Here is an 18,591-nt window from a genome sequence, read left to right as displayed (position 1 = left end):
TTTTTTTTTTTTTTTTTTTTTTTTTAAATATCAACAAATGTCCAGGATTTTGGTCTGCTCAGCACTGAAGTTTTTCCTAGCACATCCCAGCTTGCTCTAGCAAGGAGCTGCTTGGTGCTGGGGATAGAAGGGGAAGGGCCACCATGTGCATCTGTGTATGCTCTCACACATGGCTGGCATGCAGCCAAGCAGCTGGATGCAGGTAAGTTGATGGGAGGGCAGGGGTGGGCTCGAGGACCATCTGGGGGGCTATGTGCATGCGTGGGAGGGGATGCGTGTGTGATGGGGGAGGTAAGTGCCTGCTGGCACTGGGAGAAGCTGTCTGGACACTGAGGCTGCAGCAAGGCAGGGGAGGTGGGGGAGGCGCCTGCCCCTCCAGCAGAGGAAGAGGGTTGGGGGGCCCTCCAAGGGCAGCAGGGAGTTGTGTGGCCTGGCCAGCAGCACTGGGGTCGGTGCCCTTGCTCTTGCTGAGGGGGGGAAAGGGGGGAAGGAAGGGGCTGTGGGTCCAGAGTGAGGGGCATCAGCAAAGATGGGGTGGGGCTACAGGTTGCTAGTAAAGGGCCGGGGTACTGTGGGTCAGGGGCTGCCAGGGAGTCAGGGGCAGGGCACTGGCATATCACCACCCCTGGGCAATCATATTATCCCCCCTGCCCCGAAACACACACACACACACACACACACACACACAACAGGTGTCTTCTTTTTTGAAACTGGAAGTATGGTAAAGTAAGCTATGCTAAGACAACAGGGCAATGTCTCAGCTAATGCTGACAGACTGTATTAAATGCAGAAACTTATAGAATATCCTATCCTTTCACTAAAAGAAACTAACATATTGATTTGTTTTTGTACTTTATTTCATTGGGTTTATTTCAAGGGGTTTAAACACATCCTTTGAGGATACTCTGAGTTTGAAAACTATACAAGCATATATATCTTCAATATTAAAAAAAAAAAAAAGAGTACTAACACAAGCTTCAAATACCAAGTAAAGACAGAAGGGGGTGGGGGGGAGATTACTGGAAGGGGATGTGGGAGGTGTTTGATCTGGCGAGTTAACTTTTGAGCAAAAATTGGTCTCACCACATTTAGTACACACCCAGGCATGATTTCTGAAAAGCCGAGTTGTGTGAGTTTTTTTGGTTTTTTAATTTTTTTTTTTTTAAAGCAGTACCCTTCAAACTTACAAAAATCTCAGAGAACTAAAGATCTAGTGTTTTAGCTCCAACAATGTCTTAAGGTCCCATTCCAGACACAATTCAAAGCAGTCTTTAAAGGAAAACCACTGACAGTAAAAATATCAAAGATATAGTTTTAAAAAGTGGGGAAAATGATGAGTCTTGTACAAGCTTCACAGATTAACTCCAAGTAATAAGATTCCCTCCAGATAAATTATGATCTCATATATATTGCAATCAAATGTATTTGATCAAGCTTAACCTGACTGCAAGTATATCCTAAAGACAAGCAGCTGGAGGTATGATGCTAAAGTCCTGACTGATAGCTAAGAAGCAAGTTAAAAATAAATCTGAAACAGTTGGGATTGACTGTTGTTTAGCACTTTAAGACAGACATTCAGGGCAACTGGCAGCAGCTTTGAAAGCCGTTTCCAATATTAGAATCATGACAGAAATAGAAGAGACTGCATTCCCCTTGTCTTCTGCTAAAATAGACCTTACTCAAAACATTTTTACAAGTTGGATAGCAGATGGGTTTAGCCTTCTACAATATAGACTGTATATGATAATAACTAATAAATGTTCATGTTAATATGCATTTTTAGTTTGTTTTGCAAAAAGGAACAGAAAAAATATAAAGCTTTTAGAGGCCTAGAACAGGGGTAGGCAAAATATGGCCATTCTATCCGGCCCATGGGACCCCTAAAAATTTACAATACTTAATATTTATCTGCTACTGGTTCCTGCCAAAAGTGACAGGAACCAAAGGCAGTAGGACCCAGGGGAAGCTTGGTGGGCTCCCACAACAGCAAGGCCCACCTGGCCCTGCCCCCCAGCCTGAGACCACATGGCTGCCCCACGCCAGAACTGCAGGTAAGGGGGGAGGGGAGGGGGGGGGAGGACCCCAGGGAAGGAGCCCAGGGAAAAGCAGCCCAGGGAAAAGCAGGCAGCAGTGGCAAAGGCTGCCAAGCACAGCAAGCGGGAAGGGCCGCGGATGCTGTCACCACACACAGCCCCAAAGGGCAAGCCCGGAGCCAGCATGGGGACCAGGCTGGCTGTGGGGCTGGGTTACAAGGTGGTGCTGAGCACAGGAGGCGGGAAAAAGTAGCCCTTTGCCTGCCCTGTGGCCAGTGCCCCACGCTGCAGCCGCTTGCAGCCCACCTGAAGTTGCCTGTGTCTGCTCCAGACAGCCCCACATGGGCTGCAAGCAACTGCAGCAGGGAACACCGGGCACAGGGCAGGTGAGGAGCTGAGCCATGTGCTCAGCTTTTTCCCAGGCTCCTTCCCAGTGTGGAGGAAAGCGGCCCCTCGCCCACCCCATGAATGGTGCCCTGTGCTGCAGCCACTCGCAGCACCACCTTGTAACCTGGCCCCCCAGCCAGCCTTGGCCCCATGCCAGCTCCAGGCTTGCCTGTCAGGGCTGTACATGGCAACTGAAGCTGTGGACCCCCCCCGCTTGCTGCACCAGGCAGCGTTTGCCACCACCACCTGTGGGCAGCCCAGTGCGTGAGCTCCGGGTGGGCGGCAGCAGCAGCAGCAAACTGTCCAGCATGGCAAGCTGGGGGGCTGCAGCTGCTGTCACCATTCACAGCCCTGATGTGTGAGCCCAAAGATGATGTGGGCCCAAGCTGGCAGCAGGGTAAGGTTACAAGCTAGTGCTGAGTATGGATAAAAGTGGCCCCTTGCTTGCCCCATGGCCGGCGCCCCACACTGCAGCTGCTCACAGTCCACGTGGGGCTGCCTGTGCCTGCTCCAGACAGCCCCACGTGGGCTATGAGCACCTGCAGCAGGGACTACCAGCCATGGGGTGGGGGAGGGGCTGCTTTTCTCTGTGCTCAGCACCAGCTCCTTCCCTGCCAGGGAGCAGGGGGTCAGGACTGCGTGCTGCCCCCTGCCTGTACTGCGGGGCTGGGAGGCACTGGGAGTGAGCAGGTACAGGAGCCAGCAGGAGCACAGGACCCACACCAGTGTCCTGGGGCCAGTGCTGGTGGGGCCCAGAGCAGGGTGGCAGGAGCATGGGGTACCAGCTGGCAGGGGCTCTATGGAGCTGTCCCAGCTCTCCCTTCTCCCTGCTGGTGCAGCCCAGCTTGTCTCCACAGACCCCTGCCAGCCTATGCCCCACTTTAGGCCCTACCAGTGCTGACCCTGGGACACCAGTCCCAAGACATTGGGGCACTGGTCCCAAGATGGTGACCAGGGGGTGGGGCACTTGTCAAGGGGTGGAGCTACCCATGCGGCCCTCGACAGCCTGCCAAAAACTGGGCAAGCAGCCCTCCACCTGAAGTGATTGCCCGCCCCTGGCCTAGAAGATACCAAGTCAAGTACAATCTACAGAAGCTACAACTGGAAAGAATCTAAAACAATCTGAACATCACATGATAAAGGCAGGTTATAACTTTTAGGAACTACAGTCAAAGGCATATGTCTATTTCATCTAATTTGTCCAAAAGCAGATGCTTCATAACAACCACTAATAAAAAAGTTTTCTTTTAAGACTGAAATGCCCTAAAATGGGATTTACAAGCAAGATCTGTTGCAACAAAGCTACCTGGCACTAAAGGTCTCGAAAAACTTTTCAATAAAATGCAGCTGTTTGCTAATCTAGAATGGCAGGATCATTAGCTTAGTGGCTAAACAGTACACTGTTCTGCCTAACTGCTGCCCTCCTTGCCTTAAAGAACAATTGAGAATTTTTCGTGCCAGAAGAAATGGGAAGTTGTCAAATACAAATGCCATAAATATTGATTAGTTCTGTACTACTTTCAGATGGTGGTTGAACTACCAAGCCTCATGTGGTAATGGAAATTTGACTGCCTAGAGAAAGTACGCTACATAAAAGTTAAAAAAAAAAAAAAAGTAGAAAGTGGATAGTATGCAATGAGGGAAGGAGTGTATTAGCCAAGCAACTTCCCCAATTTTTTTCCCTTCATTCCAAAACAAATCTAAACAACACTGGTTCAAAAGCGTTAAGAATGTGAAAGTCTTGGTTATATTAGTTTCTTTGCTGTTTTTACATATGTAGAGTTACAAAGTGCATGGAGCACTTTGCTGGTGAACATTTTGCATCCCTTGTTCTAAACAAACCTAGAATAAAGCCAAAATTCCTACAACTTTCTGGAAAACAAAACTTCCACTAGCACAGAATCCAACTGAAATGAGCTCAAAGCTTACTCTCTTCACTGTTAGAAAACAAGGGGACGTCCCTCCCACCACTGCACTCCCCACCTCCCTCTAACACAAAACTTACTGTTAAATGTACTGAGTTCTCACCTTCGATATAGAATGGATATCTTTAGAAAAGAGATTGCCATCATCTTAAACAGCAAAAGTTTTTTTTAATGGGCTACCATGTAGCTGGAGTTTGCTTGTTCCAGAACACCCTGTGTAGATGTATTTTAAGCTAATTACCTTTTGGTGGAAAATATGATTTGCTTTCAGCTTTGTGAGGCCAGTCCACCACAAGAGGTCCAAACCTACGAAAGCTGGCAGTGATTTCATCTACAAAAACAAATGAGAAAAACTTAGAAAACTTAAGAGCAGAAGTGGCAAAACAAACGTTCCTTGCTTAAAATATATTAGCAATTTGGTTTTCAAGATGTTTTTAAACCAGAAGAAAATGACAACTGATATTTCTTAAACATGATTTACTTTTACATCTACTATAATGTTTACAATTTCAGCAGTTTTGCTTTTCACTAATGCAACTTTACAACAGGACTAAATGCAAACATGTAACACTGTTACAAGACAGAGAATCATGTATTACCATCAAGGTGAAAGCCAAATCAAAACTTTAATACTTTCTTGCCTTCCCCCCTTCCCCCAACAAAACATAACTAGAGATGAATCTGAACCAAGATTTGAAGTACTGAATCTGGATTGGTGCTCTCTCAAACTATAGAACATAACAGCTTGGTCTATTAACAAGGTTATAAACTTCAATCTTGAATTCTGGTTGGGTATATTTATAATGATAGCTACCAGAAGGTAAGCAGCCTACTAAACAATTTCATCACTTTTTCAACATTATAGAAACATTTAAGCAATCATCTTCAATCCCAAATTTCTTCTACTTTACAGACTTTAACAGATTACTTTTACAGTTAGTTTTGTATATAGATAGCTCAGGAAAAAAATATATTTTCAAATCGTGTACACAAGTTTAGTCTTTATTAAATAAAAGCAAATGTACCTGGAATAAAAAAAAGCCTCTGTCCATTGTGCTTATTATGACCACACTAGCAACCCATCTACCTTCCCAATGTTTGATGTTTATTACTATTATGTTATTGTATGTATTGCATTGTCTGGGCAACAGGCAAGTGCAACAAAATCTGTTTAAAGAAAGAAGCCTTTCCTTCCTTTGTGAAGCATTCTTAAATTTCCTATGCCTGCTTAGCGAAGCTTGTCAGTCAATGGTAGATTCTTGGAGAATGTCTACAATGGAACAGCATGAAAAAAATTTCTCATAGGTAAAGTAGATACAGAGTGAAAAACAACTATAATAAGCTAGAAATTTTTGTATACCCATATTAAAATAAAATCACATTAAGCAAACAATTTTAGATCTACCCAAGTATTTGGGTATGTGAAGGCATTTATTAGGTAAAACCCCACTTATTATAGTGAGGGACAGGAGTATGTAAAATGCAGGCAAACTTCTTTTTTGGTGGGGGGAGGAGGGGGGAATGGGGAAACGGGTAACGAGATGGAGTGTTCCCGAGCTACTGAGGGTTTTTCACATTCATTTAGCCATGGGTTTCCATTCATTTCATTTCATGTACATAGATACAACTAATGCCATTCCTATGGAGGTTACAAAATATTCCTATAAGTGATTGTTTATCCCGCTCTTCTGCAGAGACTCTCAGCTACTTCCAATTTACAGTAATCAGCAAAAATTCCACGTAGACTTCAAAACTTGTGCTTTTTGTAACAAAGTAGTACTAACCACATAACGTAGTTAGGAAAAGCCACATTTTTACTTATTCTCTATATAAAAAGAACTAACTCCCACTTCTTATCAATGGCAGACATCACTTGTTCACAGTACCTTCATCAATGTCAGGAGGCAAACCTCCAACAAACACCTTTCTAGAATAGCGTTCCACTCTTTCACCATTCTGACAGCGAGTTGGAGAGCTGAGACCTGATGATAAAGACTGATCACCATGACTGTCGTCTAGGAAGCCATCTTCAAAAGGAAAGAGTGAAGACCGGCCTGTAACAGATTTTGAGTTTCTATAGTTAAAATTCTTTTCTGGAAAAGCAAATATTCCACTAAGAAACAAAGCCTGCTTCAGTCTTCTGTTTTTCTTTAGCTTAACAGAATTTGCAGTTCACTCAAAAGGGCCTCACTCTGTAAACAGAACCACCCATTGTGTCTCCTACCATAACAAGTACAATCATTGTGGGTTAGTTTATTGACAGAAGTAAACACTATGAATGGTTACATATGCAAGAGGAATCCTAGTAGCAAGTCTTTCAAAAGTTGATGCCCATCAACTAGTTTATAAAATTAGTTAACAAGCATGTGAAGAAACACCGGCAGCCATTTTTTATATAAAAGGGTCCATTTCCATGTAGATGGGTGGATCATTTTTCAGTGCAATAAAAGCACATGATAATTTGTGTGTTAAGTGTATAATTCCATTATCTCTTTACTTCTCTAGTTAAATCAGGAAGCACAGAATTGCAATAAGTTTCTCTGTTAGAGTAGTTCACCTGTAAATGTCTCCTCAACTTAAGCACAGCCTTTCTACTAAATGTATTCCCTCTTTGCCAATTCAAGCAAGCATTTTACTGTTAGCATTGTTTACATTTCTTAAAAGGTACAGTTCAGCAGTCATTCTGGAGAAAAAAGTATTTCTTCTAACATGAGATAAGGGTTTTAGCAATGAACCTGAAAACCATGTTTTATGATTAAGGCTGGCTTTCAAAAGGCAGGGAAGTTATTGGCCAACATTGTCTATTATTGTTATATGTAGAACTCTAAAACATATTTGAATTTAGACATAGTGAAATCCATATTGTGAAGTTTACAGTAAAAACTATTTTCACTGATTTTTCTAAATTAATGTGAAAAAAACCAACATTCAGGCCATTCCATTAATGCTACAAAATGTTTCTTTCAAAATATTTTGGAGTGTTTTAACTTAAGTGGAGCAAAAGCCTTACACCATCAAATGTGAGGACAGGCCTGGTCTGAGCAGAAGCAGATGACAAAGTAAGCATAGGAGACTATGAAGATGGGCAGTTAGGTGAAGCAAGCAGCCTAATTAAAATATATGAAGCCTTTATTAAGCAGATAAACTACCAAAATTCTTACCTTCTACACGAAGAAAAAAAGTATAGCTAGCACAACCTAGTACCCTGTTTTAAATTCTGATTTCACTCTCTCAAAAATATTGGATTCAGAATTTATTTCCCTGAATCGAGTTAAAGAAGCTGGTCTCACGTCTTGGAGAGATGTATATGGAACCTTCCTCCTGGCTCTAAAAAGTCTCATGTTTTCTTCACGTGGTGAGGGATTTATGCAAGGAGGTATTAAGAACAAGGATAATAAGAGTACAGTATTTGAACATTGCAAATAGGGGGTAAACCAAAAGAATCATTCAGTAACTTGCTTACTGGATGAAAAGAATGGATTTCTATAACATTTATGCTATTGGCACACATTATAGTTCTGATGGGATTAACATGTTAATCACACCATACATATGAACACGCCACGTGTTCATTGAATTTAAAAGCACCATAAAATAGCAAACCAGCCACATGTATTGCTCAAAAAAGTATGCAACTTCTTTGTAGCTAGTTTATGTGGTGACATAACATGTGTAGCATATCCCATCATCCCAATCCCAACAATGAACTGATTGTCAACTCTGGGACCTGGGCAGCCCCAGGTCTAGAACCTAGCTGGCAGCTGCCTCAGTCCCAGTAATGACAATCTACTCACTGCCTTCACGAGGTTGTGGGTTCACCAGGAGCTGGCACCTTAAAGATCCTTACCCTGCAGCCTTGGATTTTTACAGCTCTTTAAAGGTACTGGTGAGCCTCAGAGCATAGGGTAGCTCCAGGGTCTGGGGCAGAGCCCTTTCCCACTTCATCCTCAGGATCAAACAGACAACAGCCATGGATCTAAACCAAGGCCAAAGCTGCCCAGCATGAATTCTAGTGCTTAGTTGAGCACCAAGGTCCAGCATCAGGTACTCCTGGGGTCCAAAGCAAAGCCACCCGCTGTCCAACTGGCCAGTTAGGGTTGCGAGTAACTCTAGGTCCCAAACCAGCTGAAGTGGGACAAGCATGGGTTAAGATCAGAGGTAAATCCTGTTGGATTGACAAAGGTGTCAGGCTAAAGATTGGCATATGGCTAAAAATAAAACTAGCAAAATGAGGGACACTTAAAAGCAACAAAGGATGAACTAGAATGTCTAAAAATGGAAAAAGACCTTGCGATAAATAGGCTCTGAAACATGGTGAAATGAAAGAAATCCACAGGACACTGGAATATCTAGCTATAGGCTACACAGAAAGGACAGATTAGGTCAAAGAGGTGAGAAGAGCAGTCCTGTATCAAAAAGATTCCACAGTTCTTCATGAAATAAAAACTTATCAACAATAAAAACAGGATTGAATCTGTATGGGTAAAAAACCCAAGGTAAGTATGTCACTAGAATACGGGATTAAGAAAAACCCCCAAGAAAAACCAAGTGAACAATGCTGAAAGATCAAAAATGTAAAATCTATTATAACAAATCTATTAAAAAGTCTATTAAAACATCAAGGGAATTCTGACCCATGCATGTCTGCACTTAATGTCACAATGGAGATAGATTTTGAGAATAAATATTTCAAAGCCTGGAGCAACAGGGGTTTTTTTTTGGAAATAAAGTTTCAAAAGACACACAAGGAAAGCCTATTCTTAACCAAGTCACAAGTAGCACATGGATTTTGGTCTTCTGTATATCAGAAGAAAATTTGGAGGCTAAACTTGCTTCAAAATAGCCAAGTATTGAGAAGCAGAAATCCTGTAAAACAAAACAAAACAGAGGCTTTGTTGAGGTACAATGGGATCAAAGAAGCAGATATAGGGAACGGAAGGAAATTGTTGAGACTACAGCAGTTTATTTGCAATTGTTTTCATGCCACACAATTACAGGAAGATACCTGCTCTTTTCTGACAAGTATTATTGAACTTGAGATGTGAAGAGAAGAGCAGCTAGAACAGGCTGATAAACTGAAAAATAATGAATTCCCTGGCCCAGATGGTATGCACCCAAGAACTTGGGTTTGAGGTGCTAGGAAAAATAGATTATCATGTACTATGCCAAGTACCTGAGATTAGCAAATGCTGTATCTATATTTTTAAAAAAGACAAAGGATAATCCAAAGCATTATAAAGACTAAAGTCTTATTTCTTTCGCCCAGTAAATAGATTGATACAAGTTAAAATATGACAGTCATGACATGAGACACTAACCAGCCTGCTTTCTGCAAGACAAAAGAAATCATATCTCAATATCGATAGTGTAGTGAGGGTGAGGTGATAAAGGCAGCCACCCAGAGCATCAACTTGTTGGAGAGCAGAAAAAAGGTCAGCTGCTGTTGCAGCTGCACAAATCACACCAGCAGCATCATAGCAACCACAAATTGCCAGTGCCCCTATGTGTCCCACTGCCCTTGGGCACCTGGCCACTGTTCACTATGATCCATCAGATTCTGTGCCCAGTCAAATAAAATAGATGACTTCTGAGCATTACCATGATATTAAAATGTTCAACAATTAAGAGTAACCAAGATGTCCTGAACAGACTCTACAGAAAAGAGTTTGTTTATCACTGTTAGAGTTTTAAAAAATTTAAAAAACAATTTACTCTGTAAACTCAGTTCTCAAAAAAGCATAAAACATTTACTATGTCAACTCACTAAAACCAAGACAAAAATTGATGCACCTCACTCTTAAATTCAAAAGGAATATGTGAATAAAAACTAAAACACAGTCCTGTATTCCAATTGCTATATAAGCAAGATTTTCTCTCTCAGACAGAAAGAAAAAAGCCTGTCAATACATATTCACCAGTTGGCCCACAGTCTAGGTTTTTTTTGGCTTGTTTTTTGTTTTGTGGTTTTTGTTGTGTTTTTTACTGACCCAGTGGGTGCATGTACATGTTGTCCTATGGCGACACAGCAACACCATGTCACCATATGGCATGCTATGGCAGTAAGGTGCAGTAACTGCCCCTACTGCTCTGTGCTTTAGTATTTCTGAAAGGAAGTACTAAAGCACAGCATCATAGCAGCGTCACCATATGACAACATGTAGACCAAGAGCAAGCAATTATTTTGGGCGGAGGGCCATTTACTGAGTTTTAGCAAGCTGTTGAGTTCCACATGGGCAGCCCTGCCCCCTGGTCACCATCTTAGGACTGGAAGTTCCGCCCCTAACCTCTGACTTTTGCCACTCAAAGTCCCTCCCCTTACGCCTGGAAGGACTACTTTGGGGAAAAGGGTTTGCCATCTTTGAACAGGGAAAAAAATAAATTATATACTAAAAATCCAACACCCATAACAACATATTTTAATTTAAAAAAATATTTTTGTCCCAATTTGTGTGCGTTTGTGCTGTATATGTGGAAGTGATTGCATAATAGCTCAAAACACAGTCTTACTCTTGTATATTGTGTAGGGTGTGCAGAGGTGTCGGGGTATAGTATTTGTGGGGTGGGGGTATGGTATTTGTGGGTTGTGCAACTGTGTGCAGGTGAGAATGTGGCTGTGGGGTTTGCAGGAAGGGTTTGAGGGTATGTGGGGTGCGCATGGGAGACCAGAGCCTGAGCACTCTGTGGTGCCTCCCCGCCACCGCCAACAGCACACAGACCCAGCATGTCCCACACTGCACAGCCGTGGTGCATCCTGCCACCCCTGGGTATGCAGCGGTAGCTGCGGGGACCAGCGCACACAGCCATGGTCCTGTGCACCCCATGACTGTTCTGGGCTCAGTCATCTAGTCGCAGCAGCAGCAGTTGAGCAGAAACTGCTGCTCAGCACAGGGGAAAGCAGCCCCTCCCCCTCACCAGGCACTTTTTGGTGCAGCTGCCTGGAGCCCATGCACGCCAGGCTGCCCTGCAGCTCCATCACTGGCACTTGCAAGCTGCTCTGCAGCGGTGATGCATTGGGCAGCTTGGGGACAGTGGTGATGGAGTCACAAGCAGCCCAGGCTCTGGAGGGCCGCACCAAAAATTGCCCAGAGGCGGTGAGGGGGAAGGGCTGCTTTCCCCCACACAGAGCAGCAGTTCCTGCCCAGTCACTGCTGCTGCTGTTCAGCCTGGGCAGCCAAGCCCAGAGCTGGTGCTGGGACCCAGGTGCAACAGTGGCAGTGCAGGACAAACCACTGCTCAGCATGGGGGGAAAGCAGCCCCTCCCCCTCCCAGTGCTTTCTAGTGCAGCTGCTCAGTCTGCATGGGGTCAGGGCTGCACATGCTGGTCCCTCCCTGTACCACAGGGCTGGGGCAGGGAGGGGGACATGACTGGGAGAGAGCAGGCACATGGGAACACAGCAACAGTCAGATGGGAGCATGGGGCCTGAGCCAGTGTCCTGGGGCCAGCACTGGGGGGGCCCAAAGCAGGGCAGCAGGAGCCTGGGGTCCTGGCTGCCATGGGCTATATAGAGCTGGGCCAGCTCCCCCCTCTCTGCTGGTGCAGCCCAGCCCAGTTCTGTAGACCCCTGCCAGCCTCCCTGCTCTGGGCCCCGCCAGCGTTGGCCCCAGGACATTGGCACAGGCCCCATGCTCCCGCACGTCCACTCGATTCCACTCCCCCTTGTCCCCTGTTGTGGCTTTCCCCACTTTCCTGCCTGTCAGCCAGCTGCTCCTGCACCATGTGGCTCCTGGCTGCATGGTCATGATGGCAGGACTCAGAAGAAGCCAAGCAGGCCAGCCCTGAGGACTGGGATGATTGCCCGCAGTCCTTCCCTGCCTCTTCCCCATTCTTACCTGAATTTCCTACCCTGGCTCAGGCAGGCAGAAACAGCCCCATGGTCTCAGGCCAGAAGCCTCTACTAGGCAGGGGCTTCTGGTTGGGGTGGGGAGTAGGGCCAGGTGGGCCTTGCTGCTGCAGGGTCCTGCCATAGCTTCCCCTGCATCCTACTGTCCCTGGCTCCTGTCATCTTGGGAGGCAGCCAGGGGCAGATAAAAGTTAATCTTTTAGGGGCCACGCAGGCCAGACAGAATGGCCTTGGTGCAGATGCTTTTAGTAAGATAAGCTGTAAATTCTAGCAAACAATATAAAGAATTTGTTGGGTTTTTTGGGGGAGAGGCAGGAACTTCAACTGCTGCAATTCCGAAACGTTCTTCACAGTTTTAAAAAATAAAAATAATTAAATCAATCATTCTCAGTTTTCATGTACTGAGAGAGTACCAACTTTTCTAGATCTCTCATTGACTGCAATCATTTTTACTGGTAACTGCAGTAACACAGTATCAAATATATGAGAAATGCAGACATGAACAAATGTATGTGAGGGTTCACTTTGCTGACTTCGTCATGGAACTAGGAGTTGTTCCTTGGAGTGGCAAATATTTAAATTTAAAAACAAAGGATAGATTTTTCTAGCTATGAAAACCCTGTAGAATTCTTTTAAATGTAAATTCAAGTTCATTATGGATTGTTTCCCTATGATTTACTGCCTCAGTTAAGAAACATGGAAACCATGCGCCTGTTGAACATCATACCAACGTTCTAATGCATCTACTTTAATTCCCCACTCCCACACACAGACAATTTAACACAAACTAAAATTATGCCCTGAAAATCATGTAATAAATATACATGATATAATTTATTGTATATCATATTTCGCCATGAATACACAGTATGCTTTATTTCCAACTGATCAGCCACATATAAACAAAAAAAAAAGATTAAAATAAGCCTTAATGTCAAGGATCCTAAAATACATGGTACTGAGCCAAAAGTGTATCACCATTACTGTTTTACTTTTCTATTCAATAAGCAATAAAAACCATATCAAAATATCTTAACTGCCATCTAAATTATTAATCCTTCATTTAACAAATCTTTTAAGGGATAAGGAAAAAAAAATAAATAAAAAGGTAATTCTGGTTCATTAAAAAAATTAACCTAAGCACAAAAAACTGTTCTAAATCCTGCAAGTTAAATCCTGGAATAGCCTACTATTCCAAGACTCAGAATGATAGAATCTTACTGAAGGTCTGGCATTATAATATTCAACTACTATATTTTCTTACATACGATATGCCCCTGAATAATGTACACACCTTGTTTTTGAAAGGCAGAATCAAGAAAAAAAGATCTTTTCTTTATACTGTTATCCCAGGGAAACACAGGCAGTTTCAGAGGGATGGGGAGAGGTAAAACATTGTGACTGCTCTGTTAATCCCCTAGTTGTAAGATACCACAGGTGCTGCTGGCTGACCCAAACTGCCTGACCCTTCTTCTCTTCTCATGCTGAGTTGGATGGTCAGCTGAAGGCCAGTTTTAGCCAGGTCAACTGAGATCCCAGTCCTGGACAGCAGCACCTGCTTAGTCAGCTGAGGGCCCATCCAGTTGATTCAGCAGGAACCTCTGTCCTAGCACCTGGAGTTCCGCTCTGCTTTAGAAATACAACACAGCTGAATCCCAGGTGCTGGGGCAAAGGTTCTTGCTGAGTCAGTGGGAGTTTCTGCAGCGTGAGCCTCACAGGAGAAAAGATAAAAGTAACGCTGCACATGGACAGCACATAGAGGGTGGAGGGCTGCTACTGTCCACAGCCAATATTTCTAAAGCCCCACATGCTCATTGCACTGTCACCTGTACAATGACACACAGCATTACTTTTTCCTTCCCCTAAAAGAGGCTTATTCTGCAGAAGGTGCTACTACCTTAATTTCCTCACTGAAAATAGACCCCCTCCCCACAATTTCCAACCGTTGATTTTTGGAAAAACAGTGAGTGCTGTATATGAGAAAAATATAGTAGGTCTTACTAAATATTACATCACTTATTTTCATGACCTATAATTTTGCATTAAAAATCTAAGAAATCATTTTCAGAAGCCTTTTTCCAAAGGATCCATGAGTAAGCCACCAGTTGTCAAACTTATATCTGATTTTCTTTTACATCACAAGAAAAGGATTTGAATTAGCTGTGCAAGAAAAAGAATCTGAAGGTATCACAAAATCGTTCTATGAGGTCTGGAATTTGAAATTTATTTTCCAACTTCTGTAGGAAGCCATCAGACTTCAGTTCCATATTCGGGTCACAATGTAGCAGGATCCACAGCATAAGTCACAGCACTATATGAACTACATCACATGGTAAATTAAATTTTAATTTAATTTTAAAAAGTTAGTGACTTTCTGGTGCTCAACTACCTTAATATTTCTCACTTACATTGTTCTCCAAGACTAAATAGGTAGCAGTGCTTTTACATGGATGTTCTAGATGGATGTTACTCCCTTTGTAAAATGCTTTCAGTTAAATCAAAAGTGGATTCTTGAATGCTGAGATGCAATTAAAATGTGAAACTTGGAGTCCAAATCAAGCTTTTTTTGTAGGTAATTAATACTGAGGATTATTAAAACAGAGATTCACAGTTTGATTTGGCCAATCAAATTTCATGACTTTACTAAAAGCAGAATTGTCTCACCTATGCGAACACATAGTTTTAAGTTTAACAATGAATCACTTAACCTTTGCATTTTCAAATACATAAGAACCTGAAATTTATTTCCTTTGCTGGAGCATAACACAATAATTAAAAGCAAACTACAGAACATGCAAGCATGAGAAAAGTTCTGGATTTATTTCTTCAGAGCATTATTAAGAAGCAACAAACTGAATAGTACTGGGGGGGGGAATCACTCTAAAATTAAGATATTTTGCAAACTAAAAATATTAATCGAGTTACTAGAGACAAATGATCTACAAAGATTGGAAAATGTATATCATAAATTGAAAAGCACTCTCTTCCCCTACCCCCATATCCATAACTTGGCGAGCAAAACATTTAGTAAATATTTACCTCGTCTCCGCCCATAACTCCTTGCTGCATGCAAACACAGAAGAAAATTGTTGGTATTGTGGTCAGAACTATAATTAGATTTAGCTCCACAAGGAAAGATAATGTCACTTTTCTGTCTTTCCAACCCTCCTACCATCCCTTCCCCTCCCAGAAAAAAGTAAGGGAAGGGAATAGGTAAGAACCCATTAACAAACCTCCTGATGAATGAAGTTCAGATAATGCAAATGCTACGGGGGGAAAAAATCTTAAATGAAAAATGTAAAGCACACTTGCTGTGTGACTGTATTCTATACATCAAAGAACCAAAACCACAGATCTCTCATTTAAAATGATAATGCTACACCTATCCTTTATAAATATTAAAAGAGATGGTACACAACATTGTAGTAGTGCTAATTAAAATAAGTCATTTGGTACAAAACATTTTTAAATAGTTCACATAGAAATCTATTATTTATAGACAGCAATCAAAATGATCTGAATTCAAATACTTGGCGTTCTTAAACATACTGAAAACAGGTTGCCTAAACTGGTTCATATTGTCTTGAATGATTGTGGCATATAAATTTAAAACTTTAATGAGAATTGCCCTTGATGAATAAACCCCCAAAATAGTAAAGGAATAGATTATAAGTATACATTGCAAAAAAGTCATCCACATATGCTATATGAAAACTAAAATGACTATACACATCAAATTAGCATTCCAAGGTTTTAAACTAGTGGAGAATAATCTGAAACATGGTATTTTGAAGCCACCCAGAGATCTCAACCCAACAAAAGTATTTGTCGGATTACAAATTTGACAATATGGTGGGGACCGAGAATCACAATCAGGCAATGGAAAGAAAGGTCAATCTACAGTAAAAGCCCAAAAAATAAGTTAGTTAGATGATTGATTGGACACTTCTGCTTGCTGTGGGGGGGCAGGACTTACGTATTAAAAAGGGAGAAAAGGAAAAAAAGTTAACCTCATTTATCATTTGTAGCTGCACAGTTGTGGGGATTTGCAGACCTGAAACTCTAATTTTGCTCCTTACACGGTTGGTAGAAAGATCCTAGGAAGATGACTTGACACTAAGCTTGGTCTCATATTGGCTGAAACAATTTTTTTTTTTTTTCTTAAAAAAAAGTAGCCAGTTGACACCAAGTGGGAAAGGAGATTTCCACCCATGCCATTATTGTTAATCGGAAAAACAGGATCCTCAAATGAAGGGCATCATCCTCTTGAAGAGGAGCTGCTGCATTCTTTCCATGAAAGCATATTCTTTTTCAGATAACAGAAAGAGAATTGTCGTCTTTTTCTCTTTACCTCCCTACCATCTCTTTACCTCTCTAAAGGAATGTAAAAACAAAAATAGCCAAAATACCAAAGTAAAAATTACACTGTGGGATCCAAATAACTTATTTAAAAGATACGTGAAAGGAACACTGAAGAGAAGAAAGCAAACAACCAGCATAATGTGAAATGCAACATGTTAATTTAGGTTCACCACAGAGATTATCTATTGTAAAATTAATATATATTTTAGTATTGAACTTACTTTTAAACAGGGAAGAGAAAAAAGGTCATATGTTTAGTGTTACTATCCAGAGCATGGGCATGCTCAGTTTCCATGGTTAAACAACGTGGTAACAAACACACCCATACAAAGTTCTCTCGAAGGTACAGAATCAATTGTTCTTATTTCATAGACGTTAAGCCTGGAACGGACCTCGAAGATCAGAGTCCAGCCCCCTGCCCCAGGGGCAAGAAGTCAGCTAGGGTCAAAGGACCCCAGCAAGATAAGCATCCAAGCGTTTCTTGAATATGTCCAGAGTAGGTGCCTGCACCACATCTGGAGGGAGTCTATTCCAGGTCTTGGGGGCTTGGACAGTAAAGAAATTTTTTCTTATGTCCAGCCTAAAACGGTCTTGTAGGAGTTTATAAGCATTGGTCCTTGTTTTTCCTTGAGGTGCTCTGGTGAACAGACGCTTTCCCAGATCCTGATGAACACCCCTTGTGTACTTATAGGCAGCCACCAGGTCCCTCCTGAATCTGCACTTTGAGACTGAAGAGTCCCATGGCTCTCAGCCTCTCTTCATAAGGCCTATTCTCTTGCCCTCTGATCACGTGCATGGCTCTCATTACTGTTGCATAATGGTGCTGCAGTAGTAGCATATTATGGGTCCCAATCTTTGTACTGTAGATGCACTCTTAAATAATTCAGATCTTTCTAGTAATTTTAAAGGATGAACCCACATTGTAAAGTAATGGCAAAAACACAGTACCAAACAGCTTACTGACCTTTTCCCTCCTGAAACTCATTCATAATATTTTTAAGCAGTGTTCCTTCAACTTTACTCCAAAATCCAATGCTTTGACTGAACTTCAAAATTTTTCATGAACCGCATTGCATATGTAGAAATTAAGTTATTATCAAACTCTATGTAGGCTACTGCATTTATACAGCAAATAGCTCAAAGGGTCCTGGGCCCACAACTAGGAAGATGATAAATCAGAGGTTAACCATACAGACTTACCAATAATTATGAAAAGTGATTGTAACTTATATTTCATTTTTAATTATCACTTCAGAATTCTAAGCTATTGTACAAAAGTTTTTTTTTCTGATTTCCTCATTATTTCATTGTTTAAACAATACATTCCATAAACAAGGAAGAATAATATAGAACTATGTCTAAACAAACCAAAAGCATGCCCCTTTCAAATGCAATATTTGAAATAGTGTTAGCTCTTCAGAGATTAAAGGCCCACTACCCTTAAATTAACCTGATTGTAAACAAACAAACAAACCAACCCACTCATGCTTGTCAAGACGGACTGAAACAGGCAACACTAAATTGGCTGAGGTCATTGTGGGACCCCTGGCACAGCTTTACGAGCACTCATGGTGCTCTGGTGTGCTGCCAGAGGACTGGAAGAGGGCCAATGTGGTTCCCATTTTCAAAAAAGGGAGGAAGAAGGACCTAGGAAACTATAGGCCAGTTAGTCTTACCTCAATCCTGGACAAGCTTTTTGAGAAAACTATTCTGGTGCATGTCCACGAGGAACCAGCAGGGGAGATTATGCTTAGGGGCAATCAACACAGGTTCATTAGAGGCAGGTCCTGTCAGACGAACCTGGTGGCCTTCTATGACCAGATCACCAAATCCTTAGATGTAGGGGTAGCAGTGGACATAGTCTTTCTGGACTTTCGGAAGGCCTTCGACACAGTCTCTCACCCTGTTCTCATTAAGAAACTGGGGGACTGTGGTGTCGACACCCACACAGTCAAATGGTTCGCCAACTGGCTGGAGGGCCGCGCCCAGAGAGTGGCAGTGGATGGGTCATTTTAGACTTGGAGGGATGAGGGCAGTGGGGTT

The 18,591-nt window shown here is 42.4% G+C and overlaps 1 protein-coding gene across 7 annotated transcripts in view; it reads right to left on the bottom strand.

The window, feature by feature from the left end:
• The window catches only part of CPEB3 (cytoplasmic polyadenylation element binding protein 3), a 202,680-nt gene that overhangs the window by 48,775 nt on the left and 135,314 nt on the right, over positions 1-18,591 (bottom strand). For 4 of the 7 annotated variants that reach the window (XM_019502641.1, XM_019502642.1, XM_019502640.1 and 1 more), the window contains exons 5-7: positions 15,226-15,249; positions 6,232-6,399; positions 4,587-4,676 (exon numbers count right to left, since the gene is read on the bottom strand). In XM_019502641.1, the coding sequence (XP_019358186.1) occupies positions 4,587-4,676; positions 6,232-6,399; positions 15,226-15,249 (282 nt within the window). The remainder of the gene's footprint in view (positions 1-4,586; positions 4,677-6,231; positions 6,400-15,225; positions 15,250-18,591) is intronic. The other 3 variants (XM_019502643.1, XM_019502646.1, XM_019502647.1) reach the window with 2 other exon arrangements.

This window comes from Gavialis gangeticus, unplaced genomic scaffold, assembly GCF_001723915.1.
Source record: "Gavialis gangeticus isolate Ggan-Ray unplaced genomic scaffold, GavGan_comp1, whole genome shotgun sequence".
Lineage (NCBI taxonomy): Eukaryota > Metazoa > Chordata > Crocodylia > Gavialidae > Gavialis > Gavialis gangeticus.
Note: the sequence above shows the minus strand (reverse complement) of the source record. Positions and strands in the feature narration are given on the sequence as shown.